At 44.3% G+C, this 24,444-nt stretch overlaps 2 protein-coding genes across 4 annotated transcripts in view; both read right to left on the minus strand.

Moving 5' to 3' along the window:
- Window positions 1–520, minus strand: part of LOC124000592 (heat shock protein beta-1-like) — a 7,757-nt gene extending 7,237 nt beyond the window's left edge. The window contains exon 1 of the mRNA XM_046307086.1: window positions 1–520. This exon is cut by the window's left edge and continues 59 nt beyond it. Within this exon, the coding sequence (XP_046163042.1) occupies window positions 1–404 (404 nt within the window). The 5' untranslated portion in view covers window positions 405–520.
- Window positions 521–6,736: 6,216 nt separating this feature from the next.
- The window catches only part of LOC124000593 (serine/arginine repetitive matrix protein 3-like), a 168,482-nt gene continuing 150,774 nt past the window's right edge, over window positions 6,737–24,444 (minus strand). The window contains exons 7-14 of one of the 3 annotated variants that reach the window (XM_046307088.1): window positions 24,256–24,291; window positions 24,051–24,101; window positions 22,697–22,807; window positions 22,218–22,395; window positions 10,036–10,340; window positions 9,113–9,382; window positions 8,738–8,860; window positions 6,737–7,061 (exon numbers count right to left, since the gene is read on the minus strand). In XM_046307088.1, coding sequence (XP_046163044.1) covers window positions 6,848–7,061; window positions 8,738–8,860; window positions 9,113–9,382; window positions 10,036–10,340; window positions 22,218–22,395; window positions 22,697–22,807; window positions 24,051–24,101; window positions 24,256–24,291 — 1,288 coding nt within the window. In that variant the 3' untranslated portion in view covers window positions 6,737–6,847. Of the gene's footprint in view, window positions 7,062–8,737; window positions 8,861–9,112; window positions 9,383–10,035; window positions 10,344–22,217; window positions 22,396–22,696; window positions 22,808–24,050; window positions 24,102–24,255; window positions 24,292–24,444 lie in introns of all 3 variants that reach the window. The other 2 variants (XM_046307087.1, XM_046307089.1) reach the window with 2 other exon arrangements.

Consider the following 24,444-nt stretch of genomic DNA (forward strand, 5'->3'; position numbering starts at 1 on the left):
TTGACGTCCAGAGTGACCTTCCAGGCCTCCTGGGTCTGCTTGATCTCAGACATGCCAGTGCTGAGCTGGCGGGAAAGGGCGCGGGAGTACGATGCTGCCCCAGCCTGGGCCATCATAGGGGCCTGGACCATCATTGGGGCTTGGGGCATCATTGGGACTAAGGGCATCATTGCACTCTGCTGGTGGGGCATCACAGAGGGCATGAAGCCGGCAGAGGACAGGTCGTGGCCGAGGGCGGGGCGCATGTATCCGGGCCAGTGGGTGCTGGAGAAGGAAGGTAACCCCTCTGCGTGGGCAGGCATACCGAAGGACTGGTCGAAGAGTCGGTTGCCCTGGTACCAGTCCCTGTAGGGGTCCCAGCTAGGGGTGCGGAGCAGGCTGAAGGGGATGCGTCTCTCTGTCATGTTTGCTGGAAGAAGAGGAGTAGTACTGTTGCAGTAATAGAGCTGTGAAGCTGGCTGGCTGTAGATGCCGTTGGTGGGTGTCTCTCTCAAACTTCCACCGAAATTAACGTCTGCTTCTCGGCAGAGGGCTTTTATACACACAGCCACCGCCCACTTCTAGTCAACACTGTCACTGACCCTCCCTTCTCACCCCATCTGCCTCCCCCCTCCCCGGACAGATATTTATAGAATGAACTAGGTCTATTCGTGTCAGACATAGCACTAGAATGGAATCCAAGTCCAAGACAGTGACGTAGAACGGTTTCGCTCTACGCATTTTGCCATGAGTCTGAGAGAATATTTAGCCGTTTTAAAGCTAATTTCCTCTTATTCCCCCTAAAATTGTCATGGCATATGACGTGTTCATATGCTATCTGCAACTCCCAAAGCCTGGGGACAATGACGGGGTGTGCCATGCCAGTGCAAAGGCCCTCCCCTTTACCCCACTACCCCTCTAACAACTGCCAAGCACTCCGTTTCACCCTCTCCTCCGCCCTTCCTCCCAATCGTAATCCCCCTCTGAGCCTATCCTAGCCATGACACAGGGCTAGAGGAATCTGAGAGTTTGTTGTAATGCAGACAGCCCTGCTCAGCAGAACTAGAGCCCCCCTGCATGGAGGGGAGACATACGTATGCTGTTTCTAACACACAGGCTGGTGACAAGCCAACCAGCCACATACGTGCTATTAGAATGCACACTGTAATCCTAGGAGCTCAGACAGGCAAAACACAACACAGACACCACTGACAACACACACCCACACTCAAGCATGCTTGCATAAAGTACACACCCACAAACCCACAAAAACACACAAAGAATGCACACACACATGGAGGTATTTGGTGTGATATGAGTTACTCCTGATATGCATGGAACCAGAGCTAAGTTAGACGGGGTTGATACTGATGTAGACAGTATATCTCCTTCCTATTTCTGATAGTAAAGTCACCAACAGTGTCACATTATGGTGGCTTGCAATGTGACATCCAATGTCTATTGGAATCCAACTAGAGGGAGGTTGTCCATTTTACATCAACCACAACGTACATTCAGACTGCATGTCAGAGCAGAGAGGACAATACTGTTGCTTGAGACTTCCTACACTCTGAAACAAAAGTGCTATCTAGACCCTAAAACGGTTCTTCGGCTGTCCCCATGGATGAAACCTTTGAAGCGGTGGATCTTTAGACTCTTTTTGTTTCCAGCTAGAACCCTTTGGGGTTCCATGTAAAAACCCTTTCCATAGAGGGTTCTACCTGGAACGAAAAAGGTTCTACAGCTGAAGAACCGTTTTGGAACCCTTTTTCTAAGAGTGTATGTCAATGTAAACTGGAACAACCATCACAGTAACTGTTGCAATAAATCCAACCACTTAAAGACTGGTTTAGTTTAGACACATTTGTTACAAACAATTCTAAAAATCAATCTACGACAGAGCAATGATGGGAATTCTTTGACAATGAGGCCCGTCTCACATATGTGGACACGCCATAGATTTAACTCCCTGTCTCTGGCTACTCTTATTGGAGTTAAAATGACTCAGTCCCAATCAACTCCAGTTATCAACACTAACTCTGGGGAGCGTAATCACTCTGTTGAGTTCAAATAACTCCTGTATAGTCAATTTAAAGCTTCAATGTTGAACTCTTAAATGTCGCCTTGATTTACTGGTGTAAAGTTGGAGATGCTGCTTGGGTGGACCTCAGACTTGTGTGAGCCTGGCAGTCTTCACACCACTATGGGTCTACATATTACCGTACTATTTCCATGAACTCGTGAACCCCAGGGATGGGATGGGTCGTTGGCACACTGTGCCACGCAGCCAGGTGTTCGTCTTGGCTGAATCAGCACTACCACTAACTTGACAGTTCACCCATCTTATTGGATTGGGGGTAATATTGCCTTGTGTCTCTTCCAAAGAGCAGCACTGGATGGGAGTCAATATTCCATCACATTAACTCAGACTAGACCGAGTTGAATGCACAGTCCAAATATTTGAGATTCTCAATGTGTATTTGGTTTGGCACAATGAAACCAATGGAATAGTTCCAAAAGTACACACTTCATTTGCCAGGCAAGATAAATCAAGAGCACAGGTTTAACTGGGACAGTGCAGTGCAGGTTGAACATACATGAGCTGGATATTTAGTTGTTGTTGCCAACTCATGTCAAATGATACCTGTTATTGTATAGATCCAAAGTACAGAGCCTGGGGTTGTGGTTCAGGTTCAGGTTAATAATCATCAGACTGTGCCTCAGACAGATACAACAATGACGTTGTAATTTCCCGGGAGCGATGCTGCCTGTATTCATCATATATTCACAGGTTACATGACATAGGTTGAATTTATGGACTTGGGAGGAAAGATAAACAGGGAGTTGGAAAAGTACACCAGGTTACAGAATATTCCAGTCCGTTTCTCTCAGGCCAGTTTCCAGTATCACTATGAAATAAATTAAATATTTACATTAGCAACCTCTGTTGGTGGTACCTACAAAGAGCACATGCACGTATTACAGTATGAACATCGTGTAGACCTCAGTGACAATTTTTTTTTCCCATGTCAAAAAGAGTAACTTTTGAAAGACAACACAAGTAGCTCATTTTTCATTGGTTTATATTTATTGTCCTGTATAATAACTTTTACACTACAACTAAATGACTTGTATACAATCCAAAGGTTTAGTGCTGTACTCTTAATATCGGAACAGGTTTTGTTTAATATCATACTAGGTTACAGTAACTCTGGTTACATTTTTAATGTAACACTGCATGAGTGACAGGAGGCATGACGAATGGGAAGGAAGACTGAAGGGGTTCCCTGATTGCATCATCACCAGCAGCTGTCCTATCATCACAGAGTAATAAACTGAGGCAGGGAACATGATGGGCTTCTTGTGGGACTACCTGTGTCTGGGTTCAAGCGTTTTGAAAGCAGGGGCATTTGCTGTGTACATAGTTTAGCTGACCACCGGCTTGCAAAATGAGTTGACCCTCTGTCTGAGACCTCATGCCAGGTCAGAGCCAGTTACTAGGACACCTCTGGTAGAAGCAGGGTGCAGGGGATAGGGCCAGCCTGTTACAGCAGGGGCAATGTCATTGTTTAGACCAACAACAAATTAGCCCAATCAACCCGTCTATGTCTGGAGGGAGATAATCCAGGCCTGATCAACGTTTTGGACAGAAGGAGTTGGTAGAAGTGGACCTTTGGAGCCCTGCAGAGTAACAGCCCCTCTACGTAACTTTAACTATGTATCCCCTGCACCAGGAAACAGACAGGCAGAAGAATAAAAGATCGCATCAACACAAACGTTTAATACATGGTCTCTGTGGACTGTTCCAGTACTGTAATGAACCCTGTGTAAGAGCATTATAAAATACATCAGGTAAGGGAACACCGCCATAGAAACAAGCTACCGCCAACTCAGCTCACTCCCCTATTCTTAAAGGAAGCAGAAGCTTTCATCACAAATAAAAAGGATTTAGGTTAATACATCAATGGACATACTGTATATTCAGAGATGAGAATACATACATTTGCAGCAGTTCTCCCATGATATATTAGTATCTCAATGACACGATTCTTCAAATTGCTTTAAGAACATTTGATGAGACAAAACAAATAAATTATCAAATAAATAAACAATAAATAACTTAATAGATAATTGGAATAAATAATTTAATAAATAGCTGTGGATAAAATATAGAACCACAAGAATACATGGATGCTTTTGCAGAAGGTTTCTGAAGTATCTTAAGAAAGAGCATCTTTACAGAGCGACTTCACCTCATTGGTCATTGCAAAAGAGGTACAGTAGTATTTACATTAAAGGTGCAGTATGCAGAAATTCTAATAGTTTGCCTAATTTCAGTTTACGTGACAAAACACGCAATGCATAGTGTAGAGAATCATTGTACCAGCTAAACCGCTGTGAAATATATTGTCAATAACCCAAAACATTGTATTTTCAGCCATTTGAAGCTGGTGTACAAAACCGAAAGTAAAAGATGCAAAAACGAAACCTAAGAACAGGAATAATAGAAATAGCGCACATAGAACAGATCTACTGCTTCTTAGACAAGCTTTCAATGCAAATGACAGATCTATAACTCACATTTCTATGTGTATTTGGTCAGGCCGCCCCAAAATGTACATATTGCAACTTTAATCGTTTGAACACAATAAATAGTGGAATAGGGAAAAGTACATAATAATACATTGGTTTTTATATCCCTTCTTGCCTCTGTGTGTAATTACAGGTCTGGTACGCCACGTACAATACCGATCAGAATGGGCGGAGTGAGGACAGATGCACCCTGGGAGTTGTAGTACTTTAGTGACATATGCACCCTGGGACCTGTAGTGCTGTAGTGTCCGTGACAGATGCACCCTGGGACCTACTATAGTGGCAGCCAGCAGGGCTCTCTGGTACAAGCAGCAGTCTTCCTCCTTCCTGGTGCATCATCATACTAAGTCACCATCAAATAACAAGCCTCTTCAAAATCACATGGAATATACAGTGCATAGTTTACAAGCCAGAACTTACAGTTTAGAATCATTTATATATCCTGACATATATGCTACAACCTTAAAAAAAAAACATACACCAGTTCCGTTCTGTGGGCTAAATTGTCGGCCCACTTTTGTTTTGTTCTTTATCGCTTCTCTTGATCTCTCAAGTTCCTAAAATAGAGCATTAGTGTCTTTGGGGAAATGATGTAAAAATGGCCCAGTACTGTTTGATTTCATTTGACTTATTTTCCATTTGTGACTCTTATTTTCCTCTTCTTCCACAAACTCATGAAGTGTCCCAATGTTAGAATATATCAAATAAAATAACAACTTATTTTCTGGTTACTTTTGCTCCGTGGAAGATTATGGAGAAAGTGCTTACAGACTTGTTCTTTAGGCTTTATCATTTATTTTCCAAAAACTATGATCCGGGGAATGTTATCTTAAATAATTACCAGTGTGTTGCATCCATTTGAATATTATAGCACATTCATTTGATATATCGATTTTTTTTCCCTCCCACTTGTGGAAAAAAAATGGATATTTCAAATTAATGTGCTATAATATTAAAAACCTCCCTCTTCCTTCCATTGATCCAGGCTCAGGTTAAGAGAAAGGAGTAGCAATAAAGCGACCGGAGTATGGGCGAGTGGGTGTGTGGAAAGGAAAGTAGTGGGCGTGTGGAAAGGAGTGAGTGTGTCGGAATCGCTCTGCTGTAGGTTAGAAGGTTTTGACTGAGCCGTTTTTGTTGTTGTTACCGTTTCTTACCACGCTACTGCCGTACACTGACCTACCATACCGCGAGAGTTTGGACTTCTGCTCGAGTCGGAGTTGTATTTCAGTGTTAGTTTTACACAAATAATTGTACACTTTCAGTTAGAAAACTGACGACTGTTTAGTTGAGATTAAAGGTATTGATGATGGGTGTATTGTTGCTCCATGCGTTGTACACGTGTGCTTACTGTGACTGTCACCCTGATATTGCCTACTAGGTAGTGGTGTCGCGGTGTGCTTACTGTGACTGTCACCCTGATATTGCCTACTAGGTAGTGGTGTCGCGGTGTGCTTACTGTGACTGTCACCCTGATATTGCCTACTAGGTAGTGGTGTCGCGGTGTGCTTGACGTTCATGCCCTTCCCATCGAGTAGTAGACTGCATCGAGGTGATATCTAGATGGTTCTCAATATTAGCTATTTCTTGTCAAGGCTGCACCGGTGTGAAGAAAATGTCCACGTAAGATACCGTCTGCGACACGACCGTGATACCCAGTAGGAAGCACTTCAAGTCAGCAGGCATGTTGATACAACACCGGTGCACTGGTTGACTCATCGTGCAGCCAATCAGCAATGCAAAACGGTCTTGAGTGGCAACAAATCTGCCCGATTACATTATTCGCTTTCTATACACCCAATGCCCATACTCCGGTCGCCATAATGGGCAGCAGCTACCCATACTTGCGGGTTAACGCGGGTTAACATGAAGTATACAGAGATGGAGACTGAGGGTAAAAATGGACCAGAGGTCTGGCCCTGTGTTTGAACCATTCAGGGACATACGAATACATTACATGATTTTTATTGTCTTTCTCTCTCTGTCTCTCTTTTTCCCTCTCTATCTACCCCCTCGCTCGCTCTCTTTCTCTCTCCGTCTCTCTTTTTCCCTCTCTATCTACCCCCTCGCTCTCTGTCTCTCTTTTTCTCTCTCCGTCTCTCTTTTTCCCTCTCTATCTACCCCCTCGCTCGCTCTCTTTCTCTCTCTGTCTCTCTTTTTCCCTCTCTATCTACCCCCTCGCTCGCTCTCTTTCTCTCTCTGTCTCTCTTTTTCCCTCTCTATCTACCCCCTCGCTCGCTCTCTTTCTCCCTCGCCCTTTCTTTCTGTCTCTCTCTCCTCAGAAGCCGGGGCTCTCGTAACTGCTGCGACTGTAGTAGCTGTGGTTGCGGCTGCGGGAGCGGCTGTGGCTCCTGGTGCGGCTGTGACTGCGACTGCGGCTATAGCTGCTGTAGCTGTCATGGCTGCGACTCCTCTCCGAGTGGGAGGGGCTAGACATGGAGCTGGAGGAGGAGGGGCTTGGACGGTAGTACGGGATAGGCCGCTTCCGAGCGCTGAGGAGAGGAGACGATAGAAGGGATAGAAGGTTATACAGTGTTAAAAGGCGTGTGACCAGTTAGTGTGAGGAGGACCACCACTCTGACAGCTGATCTGAGAGCTGCTCTTTTGGCATGCCTCTGCATTGTACAGTACACTCCAATGGGAATACTGTAGGTTTGCAATATTATCATATGCTTTTCTGATTCCCAAAATATTTTGTACTTCAACTATACTTTGTCAAATGTTATAATCGCATAAAAAGATCATGAGAGGGTCATGTTTGTAACATAACAGAGGTCAACCAAAAGGGTCTGGGTCAGCTGTCTTCAAGGGGCAGGCCAGAAACATGGCATAGTAGTTATTAGGTGCGGCAGTCAAATTGAGAAGTGCTGAAAGAGAGCGGCTCCATGTGTTAGTTAGTAGGAGTCCGCAAGCGCACACGCACACGCACACGCACACACACACACACACACACACACACACACACACACACACACACACACACACACACACACACACACACACACACACACACACACACACACACACACACACACACACACACACACACACACACACACACACACACACACACACACACACACACTTCAAAAGGGTTAAGAGCATTGAGATTGCCTTGTTAGTGAGCTACCTCAAGGTGCAACTTAAGTGCCCACAGAGGTAAATTGAGAGCTGTTAGCCGCAAAAAGACAGAAAATAATCTGAAGGTTAGCCATCACCCAGGAATCAGGAGAGTTAATCTAGAGGCAGGACGTCAGCGTTATCAAGGTGCTCACTACCTACAGGGATGTTTTGCAAAAAAGATGTGGTAGTTGTGGATCACAAATACAGAATCCCAAAGAATTTATATAGAACCACAGTTTCTGGTTTACAGACAGACATCGTTTGACGAACCTTGATATTGCCTTCATAAAAAACGTGTGTTACAGCATTATTGCACATCAGTGACTGTATGTCTAGTGCAGGTGAATGTGGATTAACAGAAAGAAAGATGGATAGAAAGAGGGAGATCGAGAGGAAAGGGGAGGGTGCAGCGTTACTCTAGGGAAGTCTGTTCGGTTGGTTAACTGCTTCACAAGGCTTCGGCAAGGAGGACTAGGGGAGTCCTGCTGCACGGCAACTGTTACCACGGTAACCTAGCCTGCAGCTCAGCAGTATTCCGTTGTCTTGGCTTCGAGGGGGGGGGGAGGAGAGAGACGGGGGAATCTTCCTTCGTACAGGAGGAGTGAGAGAGGAGTGTCACAGAACATTTCACCTGCATTTTATGGGAAACCACTACACACACATTCTGGGAAATACAATGGCATCATATTATTGCCACAGTGTGGCATCACTCAGCGGTGGCAAATTCAATCGGTGACAAAGGTTGTACACGTCTGTGATATAAATACATTTCGCCTGAAATAATATAACGTGTTCAGTTCCACTTGGATGGTACTATACAACAGACACTCACATTTACACATACACTAAATACTATGGCATGTCAGATTAGAGAACATATAAGCACCCCACATTTACAGTGATCATGCTGAGGATTCACAGTAAAATTGTTGAGAAAGAAAACCCGAGAGGGAGACACCTTGACAAACTCTCCCATAGATGTCAGTGTTACACTTGGATTCTGCTCTCACTGAGGGAGCATATGGTTAGATAGAGTCTCTGTTACCTGGTGATCCTGCGAGCCTCCATGAAGCTGGGAGAGTCTCGTCTCCTCTTCCTGATGGGAGAATAGCTCCTGGAGCGACGGCGAGCACGGTCAGCATCAGAGTGGTGAGGGCTGTCTCTCTCCCTAGTGGAGCAAGGAAAATAAACGCATCAAATTGTCATGTACTGGAAAGGAAAAATGAATATATGAGAAAAGTAATGTTTGTGTCTAAATAAATCACTGGATAGCAAGAACAGTTGCAAAAGTTTCTAGTTAATCCAAAACGAGTGTTATCTGGCCTTCCGGGTCAGGTAAGCAGGAAAGCCAGAAGCCCCTCTTGGTGGTAGGTTAACCATCATTCATAGACCAATAAGTAACCCTTCCGTAAGTGGTCACCTGGAGTTGTTCTGTCTGGCATGGGGGTGGGGGGACTTGGCCTTGCTGGGGCCTCTCTCTCTGGAGCCGGAGCGTGATGAAGAGCGTCCGGAGCTCCAGGAGCTGCTACGCTGTCGGACCCCCATGCCACCGCGCCCCCGAGACTCACTCTTCTTCCTGCCTGACCCAGATGTGTGGCGGTGCCGCCCCGGGGAGCCAGACTGGCTCTGGTGATGGGCCTGTCCCCGAACCCCATGGTGGTGCCGCTTGGACGAGTGGCCCCCTTTAGTCCTTGAGGTAGATGGATAAATGAGTATCAATTGATTATTGGGAACAGAGGAACGATAGAGGTCCGGATTGTTGGAGACCTTTAGTAGATAATGTAAGATGAAATGGGAGAGAGTGAGGCAAATAAATGCGTCACTCATTTTTTGTGACGTGCCACATCAGAAGATCACCAAACAGGTTGTTTAGTTCTCAATGCGATCAGCCTGTTTTCATTCTAATTAGCATATCTTAGGATAGCACAAGTCAGGAGAATGAGAGTAGAGAGGGAAGTGCATAGGACTGTGCCCTGGACAGCAGACCAAGCACCAAGCACAGTGGACATAAAAGAAGGGGCGAAGACCTTGTCCCGGAACTTGTCCCAGACCAATCTGGCCTTAATGTACTCTTATAATCTTCACCTGGATTAGAGGACTGGCCACCCCTCAGACTCTCTAGGTTTCTTCATAGGTTTCTGCCTTTCTAGGGAGTTTTTCCTAGCCACCGTGCTTCTACATATGCATTGCTTGCGTTCTGGGGGTTTTAGGCTGGGTTTCTGTATAAGCACTGTGACAACTGCTGATGTAAAAAGGGCTTTATAAATATATTTGATTGAATTGATTGAAGGACAGAACAGGTAAAGGTTATGTCAGTATGGAAGGTCGAATCTCTCTGCTTACTTCTTCCGGTGAGAGCTTTTTCCTCTGTGAGGATGCAGGTTACGTTGAGAGTGTGCGGAGTCACTGCTGTGAGCTGGCGAATGGGAGCTCTTCCCATGAGCTCTGTGACCTCTGTGACCTCCCCGTCTGCCCGACGACCCTATCGACTGCCTTTCCTCTCCGTGTAGGGCCTCTCCAGCCTGGATTGCAGAACCTCCTCCTGGGGTCCTGTAAAGGGCATTGTGGGTCTTGTGCTCTCCTCCTCTCAGCTGAGGCAGCATCACGGTCGACTGGTCTCCCGGAGTAGCAGCAGTCAGCATTCTCAGCTTCTGTAGAGAAATGATAACCAACAAAAGAAAAAAGAAAAAAAAAAGGGGAAAAAAATAGAAAAAGGGCCTTAGAGTTTGTCACAGTGGAGTGTTTGAGCGCTACGGTGTACTTGGCAAAAGAGGGTCAACATCTAAAAGAAAAGATCTAGGTTTTCTCTCGATACGGCTTATAGACAGTCCTCTATGGTGCAGCGCATGCAATACTTGGCATGCAAAACCATAATGAGTCGAAGAAATCATAATCCCGAAAAGAAACGGAAAAAAACTAGAAGAGAAAGGGATTTTTTTTATTTGTATTATGACCCAAATTAAGTTAAAGAGCAGAGAGAAAAGAGAGTATAGAGCTACAGACTTTGTAGAGTAGAAAAGGAGGACTTCTTCAAGTTTTAGTAATGGTAAAAAACAAATATGAAAAAAAAAAGAGTAGACAACTTGACAGAACATCACAGAAATGGAAGGAACAAAATAAAATAGTCAAGGAACAATTAATTATAGAGTCAAATCGAATCAGAAAAACGAATCGTCTGCTACTCAATAATTTTCTCTTTGTGGATTTTTTTTCCCTGTAGTAGACAATTGCTGAGATGTGAACAGCGACCCATTTTTTGTAATTTTTTTTATCGTTACTCTTGTTTAACTCCCTTTTGGTTAACATCCACTTACCAATAAAGTGGCATTCCCTCCTTTAGTAGGTAAGGTATGAAGAAAAGGGAAAAGTGGGGCAACATAAGTGCATCATTAGATTTCACAAAATGCAAGAGAAAAAGACACAAAACCCTTCCCTGGCAGAGTGAGGCATCAGACAATGCATGGAAATCAACTGAAATGAAATCAAAAAGAAAAAGAGGAAGGAACACACCACAATGTTCAGGGAACCTCTCACACCGAGAGTAGCTACGCCTTCCAGATCATTCTCCTGCCCAGCCCACTCCACCAGAGGGCAGGGCAGACAGTCTGTGTGAATGACCATTGAGTTAAAAGTAGTCTCAGCGATATGACATAGATGCAGAAAGTAAACAGCATAGTGGACCAATTTCTGCAACAACTAAGAGCGTTGGAGCGAGAGGCTCAACTTCTGCGGTTTTGGTGCCCTGACGACCACTCTGTAAACAGTGTGAAGCGAACCCGTGCCCATGCGCAGATACTGTGTGTGACTGTGTGAGAGCAAAGTCTTTCATCTCGCTCATCTCAATATCTGCGGTGGTGCTCGTGACAATGTCATCTTGCTGAGTCTACCTTTAAGTTTAGGGCTTTCAGAGAGTTACGTTTAGGAGTTCAACCCCCAGGTACTGTATTTTAGGTTACAGTTTGTTCAAACCAAGGCATTTCTTGTCAGTGTTGGGTTGCGCTTCCCCTGTAAGCCTCAGGCATATGACATTTTAATTGGCTCTGTTGAGATCTCTGTTTTCGTTCTCTGTTTTAATAATATCCATTAATATGAAAAATTCTGTACTATTGAATTTAGCTCTAGCAAAAGAAACAGTCCTCTGCGAGAACAGAACCTCTGCAAATATTGTGTACTTCTAGACATTTATTGATGGGATTCTTAAAACTACAGTTTCATTTTAAACACAAATGTGTGTGGTAGATCAACTTCAGTAGGAGGCTTTTAAGCAAGTGGACGATGTTGAGAGATAAGGTATGCTGAGGACATTGAACTAGGACGCAGGCATATTCTGTAATAGCAGTGTACACAGGGCAAGGGGTTTCACAAAGTATTGTGAGTGCAGATGTTTGTGTGGAGCAATTGCATGGCTGTGTGTGTCTCCGGGATATAAAGGCAGATCAAATGTCAAAGCAGGTAAATATCAAAACACAGCGAGCTCTCCTGCATGCATTAACCTCCTCCCCTGTAAACGCTGACCGCTGAACTATGACTAAAACAGGGACTCTTCATTAAAAACAACAAGGATATTAAAACCTTCTCCACAAAACAAACAAAAGACTGAGCTGTAGATATAAGAAAACACACAACCACTGACGCAGATGATGACAGTTGTTAGAAACAGCCACCGAGGAAATAAACATGATCAAATCATAAGACGAATGTAACTATTTCACCAAGTGAACAGAGAGATGCTGGACAAACAGGAATAAATGCATTCTACCAAAACAGAAAGAAGTACACAAAGAAATGGGCCTTCTTGATATATATATATATCGGGTGGGATACTGGACTGAATTCAGTATGAACATTTAAGAAGGATAGAGAAAAAAGGATAAACTATAATCCAATTCTTTTAAAAGCAAAATATAACAGAAAAAAAGGAACGATAAAATAAACTTCCTAAAGCTAAAGTTCCCTGGTGGTTAAATCATAGAAAGAGAGACAAAGAAACATTGACATCAAGATAGAGGGTGCTTCTGACATTCTCATTTCTGCATAAAGAAAGACCACGTGCCAAGGCAGAGCGTTACCTACCTTCCATTTCAATCAGTGACACGTTTGCAATATCAACAAAAAAAAGGAAAGGAAGAAAAAAGAAAAACAAGGAGAAAGGAATGTTCTCCGCAGCGAAATGGGAAAAAGACAATGAACCTCTTTTAGTATCAACGCTACGAACTTCTTCCAGAGACTAAGGAGGAGAAGGTAAACAAACCGACAAACCGACAAAAAAGCTAAAGAAAATGGACAAACAAAACCAACACTTAAAATCAAAATCAAACTAAAGGTTCAAAAATGAATCTAACAACTCAAATGATTTGCTGTCTTTTTCGCTTGTTCAAATGCAGCCATGGTTGCATCAAAAGGGAGAGGTGGGTAAAGGTTGGGTAAGTGAATAGAGTGATTCAAGAAACTAAATGAAATCCATTGTTAAGAGAGAATTGCTAGAGGAAAGGAAGGAAGGAGGGATGGAGGGATGGGTGGAGAGAAGGAAGAGCAGGCAGAGCTGGCATATGACAGACGAGAAGAAGGGAGAAGAGCATGTCCGGACAGCGGAGGGCGAGAAAGATGTGTCACACATAACACGGATGGACAGAACACGGATGGACACACAGAGTGGATGAGTTTTGAGAGGAGGGAAGCTGAGGGCGGGGCACTAACTGCTAGAATGGACAACTAGTAGAGTCAGCACATTTAAAAGGGACCCCAGTTACATTTTGGAAAATATATTATTCGACAAGAGAACAAAACCCATTGTGGTTTACGAAAGCTATCGAATCCGTCTCAGAAAGCACACTTCTTACATATTCCTTTTGGGCTCAGCAATGCACCAGGGTCATTACAGTGCCCCATGTTAGTACAAGGCGATTGTTATTAAGGCAGAATAAAAGGGTGATTCTTGGTCAATTTAAAGCCTTGTAAATCGAATAGTACAGTGAGCCTTGGGGAGGGTGGTACTGAACATATCAATATCTATACAAAGGGGAAATTAAATACGGCACTCGCATTCAAAAATGGCTTGGGTCCCTTTAAAATATCAATGTTACTAAATGTTGTGTGTGTGGTCCTATTTAGTTTCAACATTTGTTTCACTGTTTCTTTGTGTGTTAGCAGATATACATTTACCCTGGACAAGAAAACTACAGACAGAATCAGAAGGACAAACCGAGATGTAAAAATAGAAGAGACAGACAAGACCCAAGTTGCTGCTGCACATGTGCTAACCATAGAGATACTACAGCATTATCTAGCTTTTGTTGGATCTATGATCTCCCAGAAAGGTTGGTATCCAAAATGAACAATATTGAGCGAGCAACCTCCCAAATACACAAGGTGTCTGAGCGCTGATGAATTGTCAGCAAGGGAGAGACACAATAATTCCCCTGTTTGTGGCGATTGACAGGAGAGGTCTCATGAACCAAAAACCTGTTTAAGGCTGATAGTATAGGATTAACTGTCAAAAGGTTGACAGATTTAAGCTTCAGTGATAAACACCTAGCAATTCTAGATTCACCTCAACACAACCGATTGGCTCAAATATTCAAACACTGAGCCTCATTATGCAACAATGGCACATGAGACTCCCCTTGCCAATCCCCATTGACTTGGTACACATAGAGATATAGAATATACTGCATATCAACATCAAGGAAAGTCTGACAGAAGTGATACTGTCACCTAGAGGCAACATGTAGGTCACATGATACAGTAAACAGGAAGTAGTAAACAGGAAGTCAATAGAGAAAATAGAGAGACTAGAGCGAGAGAGAAAGGGTTGTTGTACACCTGATGTCTGGGAGCTCTCTCAGACTTCTGAAGGAAGGGGCTAACTATCACTGAGCAAAACATTGTGCTTAATAAAGACTGTATTGACAAGAAAAACTAGTAGTACACATACCCAGTTAACCTACTTGGTCCAGTTCCAAAGCATATGAGTGCTTTTTACATAAACGAGACAGAAAAGGAGCATTGGGCATTTATTTCATGGGGTAAATACTACTCAAATCGATAAAAAGCAGGAAATAAAACAGTCATAAATGAATACAAGCAGTAAGAGAGAGAGACAGACAGACAGACAGACAGACAGACAGACAGACAGACAGACAGACAGACAGACAGACAGACAGACAGACAGACAGACAAATAGAGCAGGTGAGACCTCTCATAAACACATGCAAGCTTCAGAAGGAAAGGAAATTGAAGGAGATAGCATCATCTGTCATTCATTATTCTAGACAGAATGTTTTCGGAGGCTGCTCTACACCCCATTTAGTTGCTTAGTCAGCAGTGAATGTGAAACAGTAATGGCTATTGCCTTTGGTCTAAATGATGTCTGTTGTTTTGTTAGCAGAGCACACTGTTACAGTGGTTTGCGAAAGTATTCACCCCCTTGGCATTTTTCCTATTTTGTTGCCTTACAACCTGGAATTAAATAGATTTTTGGGTGGTTTGTATAATTTGATTTACACAACATGTCTACGACTTTGAAGATGCAAAATATTTTTTATGTGAAACATACAAGAAATAAGACAACAAAACAGAAAACTTGAGCGTGCATAACTATTCATCCCCCCCTAAGTCAATACTTTGAGGAGCCACCTTTTGCAGAAATTACAGCTGCAAGTCTCTTGGGGTATGTCTCTATAAACTTGGCGCATCTAGCCACTGGGATGCTTGCCCATTCTTCAAGGCAAAACTGCTCCAGCTCCTTCAAGTTGGATGGGTTCTGCTGACAATATTTAAGTCATACCACCAATTCTCAATTGGATTAAGGTCTGGGCTTTGACTAGGCCATTCCAAGACATTTAAATGTTTCACCTTAAACCACTCGAGTGTTGCTTTAGCAGTATGCTTAGGGTCATTGTCCTGCTGGAAGGTGAACCTCCGTCCCAGTCTCAAATCTCTGGAAGACTGAAACAGGTTTCCCTCAAGAATGTCCCTGTCATCCATCATTCCTTCAATTCTGACCAGTTTCCCAGTCCCTGCCGATGAAAAACATTGTATGGTATTCACGGGGTGATGAGAGGTGTTGGGTTTGCGCCAGACATAGTGTTTTCCTTGATGGCCAAAATCTCAATTTTAGTCTCATCTGACCAGAGTACCTTCTTCCATAAGTGTGGGGTGTCTCCCACATGCCTTAAGCAAACATGTAATGTAACATGTAATTATTTTTTGCAACTCTTCCGTAAAGCCCAGCTCTGTGGAGTGTACACCTTAATGTGGTCCTATGGACAAATACTCCAATCTCCGCTGTGAAGCTTTGCAGATTGTTCAGGGTTATCTTTGGTCTCTTTGTTGCCTCTCTGATTAATGCCCTCCTTGTCTGGTCCGTGAGTTTTGGTGGGCTGCCCTCTCTTGGCAGGTTTGATGTGGTGCCATATTCTTTCAATTTCTTAATAATGGATTTAATGGTGCTCCGTGGGATGTTCAAAGTTTCTGATATTTTTTATAACTTAAACCTGATCTGTACTTCTCCACAACTTTGTCCCTGACCTGTTTGGAGAGCTCCTTGGTCTTCATAGTGCTGCTTGCTTGGTGGTGTTGCAGACTTTGGGGCCTTTCAGAACAGGTATATATATATACTGAGATCATGTTACAGATCATGTGACACTTAAATAAAGTCCACCTGTATGCAATCTAACTTATTATGTGACTTCTGAAGGGAATTCCCCCCCTACTCACAAGGCAGGCAATACGCTCGACCTCATCTTTACTAGATGCTGTTCTTCCACTAACCTCATTGCAACTCCCCTCCAAGTCTCCGACCACTACCTTGTATCCTTTTCCCTCTCGCTCTCATCCAACACTTCTCACACTGCCCCTACTCGGATGGTATCGCGCCGTCCCAACCTTCGCTCTCTCTCCCCCGCTACTCTCTCCTCTTCCATCCTATCATATCTTCCTTCTGCTCAAACCTTCTCCAACCTATCTCCTGATTCTGCCTCCTCAACCCTCCTCTCCTCCCTTTCTGCATCCTTTGACTCTCTATGCCCCCTATCCTCCAGGCCGGCTCGGTCCTCCCCCCCCCTGCTCCGTGGCTCGACGACTCATTGCGAGCTCACAGAACAGGGCTCCGGGCAGCCGAGCGGAAATGGAGGAAAACTCGCCTCCTTGCGGACCTGGCATCCTTTCACTCCCTCCTCTCTACATTTTCCTCTTCTGTCTCTGCTGCTAAAGCCACTTTCTACCACTCTAAATTCCAAGCATCTGCCTCTAACCCTAGGAAGCTCTTTGCCACCTTCTCCTCCCTCCTGAATCCTCCTCCCCCTCCCCCCTCCTCCCTCTCTGCAGATGACTTCGTCAACCATTTTGAAAAGAAGGTCGACGACATCCGATCCTCGTTTGTCAAACGACACCGCTGGTTCTGCTCACACTGCCCTACCCTGTGCTCTGACCTCTTTCTCCCCCTCTCTCTCCAGATGAAATCTCGCGTCTTGTGACGGCCGGCCGCCCAACAACCTGCCCGCTTGACCCCATCCCCTCCTCTCTTCTCCAGACCATTTCCGGAGACCTTCTCCCTTACCACACCTCGCTCATCAACTCATCCCTGACCGCTGGCTACGTCCCTTCCGTCTTCAAGAGAGCGAGAGTTGCACCCCTTCTGAAAAAACCTACACTCGATCGCTCCGATGTCAACAACTACAGACCAGTATCCCTTCTTTCTTTTCTCTCCAAAACTCTTGAACGTGCCGTCCTTGGCCAGCTCTCCCGCTATCTCTCTCAGAATGACCTTCTTGATCCAAATCAGTCAGGTTTCAAGACTAGTCATTCAACTGAGACTGCTCTTCTCTGTATCACGGAGGCGCTCCGCACTGCTAAAGCTAACTCTCTCTCCTCTGCTCTCATCCTTCTAGACCTATCGGCTGCCTTCGATACTGTGAACCATCAGATCCTCCTCTCCACCCTCTCCGAGTTGGGCATCTCCGGCGCGGCCCACGCTTGGATTGCGTCCTACCTGACAGGTCGCTCCTACCAGGTGGCGTGGCGAGAATCTGTCTCCTCACCACACGCTCTCACCACTGGTGTCCCCCAGGGCTCTGTTCTAGGCCCTCTCCTATTCTCGCTATACACCAAGTCACTTGGCTCTGTCATAACCTCACATGGTCTCTCCTATCATTGCTATGCAGACGACACACAATTAATCTTCTCCTTTCCCCCTTCTGATGACCAGGTGGCGAATCGCATCTCTGCATGTCTGGCAGACGGATCACCACCTCAAGCTGAACCTCGGCAAGACGGAGCTGCTCTTCCTCCCGGGGAAGGACTGCCCGTTCCATGATCTCGCCATCACGGTTGACAACTCCATTGTGTCCTCCTCCCAGAGCGCTAAGAACCTTGGCGTGATCCTGGACAACACCCTGTCGTTCTCAACTAACATCAAGGCGGTGGCCCGTTCCTGTAGGTTCATGCTCTACAACATCCGCAGAGTACGACCCTGCCTCACACACGAAGCGGCGCAGGTCCTAATCCAGGCACTTGTCATCTCCCGTCTGGATTACTGCAACTCGCTGTTGGCTGGGCTCCCTGCCTGTGCCATTAAACCCCTACAACTCATCCAGAACGCCGCAGCCCGTCTGGTGTTCAACCTTCCCAAGTTCTCTCACGTCACCCCGCTCCTCTGCTCTCTCCACTGGCTTCCAGTTGAAGCTCGCATCCGCTACAAGACCATGGTGCTTGCCTACGGAGCTGCGAGGGGAACGGCACCTCAGTACCTCCAGGCTCTGATCAGGCCCTACACCCAAACAAGGGCACTGCGTTCATCCACCTCTGGACTGCTCGCCTCCCTACCACTGAGGAAGTACAGTTCCCGCTCAGCCCAGTCAAAACTGTTCGCTGCTCTGGCCCCCCAATGGTGGAACAAACTCCCTCATGACGCCAGGACAGCGGAGTCAATCACCACCTTCCGGAGACACCTGAAACCCCACCTCTTTAAGGAATACCTAGGATAGGATAAAGTAATCCTTCTAACCCCCCCCCCTTAAAAGATTTAGATGCACTATTGTAAAGTGGCTGTTCCACTGGATGTCATAAGGTGAATGCACCAATTTGTAAGTCGTAATGGAATTGGTTGCACCAGATCTTATTTAGGGGATTCATAGCAAAGGGGGTGAATACACATGCACGCACCACTTTTCCATTTTCAATTTGTATAATTTTTTAAAACAAATTTTTTTTTCATTTCACTTCACCAATTTGGACTATTTTGTGTATGTATGTCCATTACATGAAATCCAAATAAAAATCCATATAAATGACAGGTTGTAATGCAACAAAATAGAAAAAACACCAAGGGGGGTGAATACTTTTGCAAGGGGCTGTAGCTAGGTTCAGTTAGATTCAAACGCAAAATGCTACCTCAGTTCTAATGAGCCATCTATAGTAGGGAGATTATGGTGACGACTGAAAGATAGTGATTTAAAACACAACAGTCCAGTCAGTCTGTCGTTCTTTGTGGTTGTTTCACAGATAGATCAAAATAAAGCAGATTAGCAGGGGTTACCGTTTTCAAAGGAGCCAAAGCATGGAAACAGTTCCAAACGAGACAGTTAGGGAGGAATAAGAATGACAGAAGACAAAATCAATTCTGAGTAAACTAGACAAGATGTCTGGTTAGTTTCAGTGATAAATACCTAGCAATTATACATTCACTTTTTATACACCTATCATTCTTGCTACTGTACCAGTACAGCAATCACTTCTCTGTCACTCATTCTGTTCTGAGCAATTGCATCCATGTTATAGCCTACTTTAGTGACTGTACTGAGGCATTTGGTGGCACTAGAGCTGAACGCGTAACCAAACTGAAACCAATTACGTGTATAAACTAGAAGCATTGGACATTTCATAAATTAGGTTCAGTTCAAATCACCACATAATCTCACAGGCCAAACCAGATAATATCATTCTCATATGACAACATAAGATAGAACTGGTTGAGTTCAGATGTAAAAATAGCATAGTTGAGACCTACATTTTTACATCCATCTTTGTTTGTTAGATCAGTCAGCTACAGATGGTTTCATTGACGGCTGTTATCAAGCATTAACATCAAGCATGATCAAATGACAACTTTGACTAACATTTACAAAATGTCCTAAACTCTACAGCATATCAAAGAAATAAAACAGTGCCTTCATGAGAACTACTAATAAGTACTTTTTACATAAGCAACCTCCTGTTTCATATTTTATTACATTTGAGGGAACTGTAGCAAAAGCAAACATTAAAAGTATTATTTGTTTCCTTTCCCTGGCTAAACTGATTCAGAAGTGAGCTCTCACTATTTCATCACTGCAGGAGCTTGCTGCCTAACAAGAACCAAAGAGTTTCCTGCTCATTAGCAAACCCTGAGGCTCCGCCCCCAAATGGCACTCTATTCCCTATATATGGGCCCCGGTCAAAAGTAGTGCACTATCCTGTATATAGGGTGCATTCGGGAAAATATTCAGAACCCTTGACATTTTCCACATTTTGTTATGTTACAGCCTTATTATAAAATGGATTAAATCATTTTTCCCCTCATCAATTTACACACAATACCCCGTAATGACAAAGCAAAAACAGGTTTTTAGACCGTTTTGCTCATTTATTTAAAAAAAGAAAGAATAATATCACATTTACATAAGTATTCAGTATTCCTTTACTCAGTACTTTGTTTGAAACACCTTTGGCAGACATTACATCCTCGAGTCTTCTTGGATATGACACTACAAGCTTGGCACACCAGTATTTGGGGAGTTTCTCCCATTCTTCTCTGCAGATCCTCTCAAGCTCTGTCAGGTTGGATGGGGAGCATAGCTGCACAGCTATTTTCAGGTCTCTCCAGAGATGTTCGATCGGGTTCAAGTCAGGCTGTGGCTGGGCCGAAGCCAATCCTGCGTTGTCTTGGCTGTGTACTTAGGGTCGTTGTCCTGTTGGACGGTGAACCTTCACCCCTGTCTGAGGTCCTGAGCGCTCTGGAGCAGGTTTTCATCAAGGATCTCTGTACATTGCTCCGTTCATCTTTCCCTCAATCCTGACTTGTCTCTCAGTCCCTGCCACTGAAACAATCCCCACAGCATGAGGCTGCCACCACCATGCTTCACCGTAGGGATACTGCCAGGTTTCCTCCAGACGTGACGCTTGGCAATCAGGCCAAAGAGTTTGGTATTGGTTTCATTAGACCAGAGAATCTTGTTTCTCATGGTCTGAGAGTCTTTAGGTGCCTTTTGGCAAACTCCAAACAAGCTGTCATGTGCCATTTACTGAGGAGTGGCTTCCGTCTGGCCACTCTGCCATAAAGGTCTGATTGGTGGAGTGCTGCAGAGATGGTTGTCCTTTTGGAAAGTTCTCCCATCTCCACAGAGGAACTCTGGAGCTTTGTCAGAGTGACTATCTGGTTCTTGGTCACCTCCTTGACCAAGGCCCTTCTCCCCCGATTGCTCAGTTTGGCCGGGCGGCCAGCTCTAGGTGGTTTCAAGCTTCTTCCATTAAAGAATGATGGAGTCACTCTGTTCTTGGGGACCTTCAATGCTGCAGAAATGTTTTGATACCCTTCCCCAGATCTGTGCCTCAACACAATCCTGTCTTGGAGCTTCTACGGACAATTCCTTCGACCTCATGGTTTGATTATTTGCTCTGACATGCACTGTCAACTGTAGGACCTTATATAGACTGGTGTGTGCCTTTCCAAATCATGTCCAATCAATTTAATTTACCAAGTGGACTCTGTTTTTTAAAGATATTTCTGTTTTTTATTTTTAAGACATTTTTAAACATTTCTAAAAACCTGTTTTCACTTTGTTTTTATGGCGTATTGAGTGTAGATGGATGAGGGAAAATACATTGTAGAATCAGGCTGTAACGTAACAAAATGTGAAAAAAGTCAAGGGGTCTGAAAGCTTTCCAAATGCACTGTATGGAATGTGGTGTCATTTAGGACACAGCCTAATACTAAACCTCCATATTACCGTTGTACGGTACATAACATGTGCCATGCAAACGCTCACTTGGGCCAGAGATGAATTGATCATAGTCAGTCTTCATTTTTAAAATCTTATCTCCAACAAACTTAGCCTGGTCCCAGATCTGTTTTTGCTGTCTTGGCGTGGACATGTTTGTCCTGTCTTGGCGTGGAAATGACCATAGGAGGCAAGACAGCACAAACAGATCTGTTACGTCAAAGGGATGTTGACATAGTATAAGTATCAAAGTGATGCCGGAAATAATTAGTAGCAGCAAGATTGCACAGGAGGACAAAAGTGGTTGGAAGATATATAGAGTAAAACTAGCCTGCAAAAACAGGAATAACTAAAAGAAGAGGCATTCTATAACAGTACCAAATAAAGAGAGAGGAGATAATGTCACAAACCGACACAAATAAAATAAATCATGTTCATAGGAGAGGGAGGTGTGGAGGTTACCATTTGAGTGTAGATTAGAATGTGTGTGTGTGTGTGGGGGGGGGGGGGGTAGGGAGGTGGCGGGGCGAGATAGAGGAGACTACATACATCTTGCCCTTTGTTGCCCTCGGCCACGTGGTTGTGGTTGAGTCTGCCGGCTTTGCCGTTGCGGGCGTGGTCTTGGTGGTGGTGCCCATTGTGCCACGCGACAGGACCGCCAGGACCGGGAGACGGGGACGGGCTCACACAGGCCTTGTGTCCGTCTGTCTTGTGCTTGGAGTTGGGCCTGGAGGGACAGACGGACAAACAGGAGTACTGAACCAAGCTGCTGACATGACACAGACTCAAGAGTATATTATACTATACCAGCTACGTATTGGCTGTTTGAGACTAAACAGTATAGTCTAGTCTATCATTACCTTTTCAACTACAGTCAACTACATTCTGATCAAATAATAATCATGAATCTCTAGCAAAGCTGTTGCAAACCTTAAGTCAGTGTTACATCAATAGACCAAGAAGAGTATGATTGTGTGAAACAGTGAAGGAATGCATCTAAGGGGAGGGGGGGGTAATGGGAGTCCTACCTGCTGGGGGACTTGGAGGGGCTGTGGCCTGTGGAGGAGTGTGATGCACTGCGGGAGCTACAGCAGCTGCCTCTACGTTGAGACCTCCTACAGGGGGACTCTACTGGGGACCTGTGGGACACACGTACATTCAGAGACACACACGCATACAGACGAGTACACGCCCGCAAGCACACAAACAAAAACATTCGGACAGACGCATGCATGCACACATGAGCACACACAGGTGCATGTAAATTTACACATACACAACAGAGTTGCCAGCACACACACGCACAATGACAGACACACAAACACATTCAGCAACTCAGTCATGAAATCTATTGAAGTGTTTTCAATGAAACAAGACTGACACCATTTCACATTCATGCTTGTGGCATGCATACATTTATTTAGATACTATCTGTTTCTTTCAAATATTATACTTACAGTTGAAGTCGTAAGTTTACATACACCTTAGCCAAATACATTAAAACTCAGTTTTTCACAATTCCTGACCTTTAATCCTAGTAACAATTCCATGCCTTAGGTTCGTTAGGATCACCACTTTATTTTAAGAATGTGCAATGTCAGAATAGTAGTAGAGAGAATTATTTATTTCAGCTTTTATTTCTTTCATCACATTCCCAGTGATCAGAAGTTTACATGCACTCAATTAGTATTTGGTCACATTGCCTTTAAATTGTTTAACTTGAGTCACACGTTTCGGGTAGCCTTCCACAACCTTCCCACAATAAGTTGGGTGAATTTTGGCCCATTCCTCCTGACAGAGCTGGTGTAACTGAGTCAGGTTTGTAGGCCTCCTTGCTCGCACACACTTTTTCAGTTCTGCCCACAAATCGTCTATAGGATTGAGGTCAAGGCTTTGTGATGGCCACTCTAATACCTTGACTTTGTTGTCCTTAAGCTATTTTGCCACAACTTTGGAAGTATGCTTGGGGTCATTGTCCATTTGGAAGCCCCATTTGCAACCAAGCTTTAACTTCCTGACTTATGTCTTGAGATGTAGCTTCAATATATCCACATATTTTATTTCCTCATGATGCCATCTATTTTTTGAAGTACACCAGTCCCTCCTGCGGCAAAGCACCCCCACAACATGATGCTGCCACCCCCATGCTTCACGGTTGGGATGGTGTTCTTCGGCTTGCAAGCCTCCCCCTTTTTCCTCCAAACATAACGATGGTCATTATGGCCAAACAGTTCTATTTTTGTAAAACCTCAGTGTGTGTACACTTCCAACTTCAACTGTATACGCAACTAAAGTCTACGAAACATCTAACATCTCAGTTCAGTCAGATCCTCTCAGTTCAGGGTCCATTATTGTTAGATTATGAAAAAGAGGGATCATTACCTCTTTCTGGTTTTGTTCTTGTCTTTCTGTTTGTTCTTTGGGCTACCGGATCTGAAAAGGGAAACGCGTTGATGAATCTTCTTTAAACAGGTAACAAGGTACGTGCCCTGTAACAATCAGTCATTGACATAGTGTCCCTGTCTGTAAAACCTATGTGATGTGGACTGTACAGTACACAGAGTACTTTATTGATCTGCATCCCCACCTGTATCTCCTCTTTCTCCTGGAACCAGATGTCGACCTACAGAGAAAGAGAAACCTGAGTCATCTGTAGCTCAGTTGGTAGTGCAATTTCCAGGACCACCCGCACATAAAATGCACGCATGACTGTAAGTTGCTTTGGATAAAAGCGTCTGCTAAATGGCATATGTTATTTTTATTCAAATTATTAAAC

The sequence above is a fragment of the Oncorhynchus gorbuscha genome, linkage group LG16, assembly GCF_021184085.1.
Source record: "Oncorhynchus gorbuscha isolate QuinsamMale2020 ecotype Even-year linkage group LG16, OgorEven_v1.0, whole genome shotgun sequence".
In the NCBI taxonomy this organism is placed as follows: domain Eukaryota; kingdom Metazoa; phylum Chordata; class Actinopteri; order Salmoniformes; family Salmonidae; genus Oncorhynchus; species Oncorhynchus gorbuscha.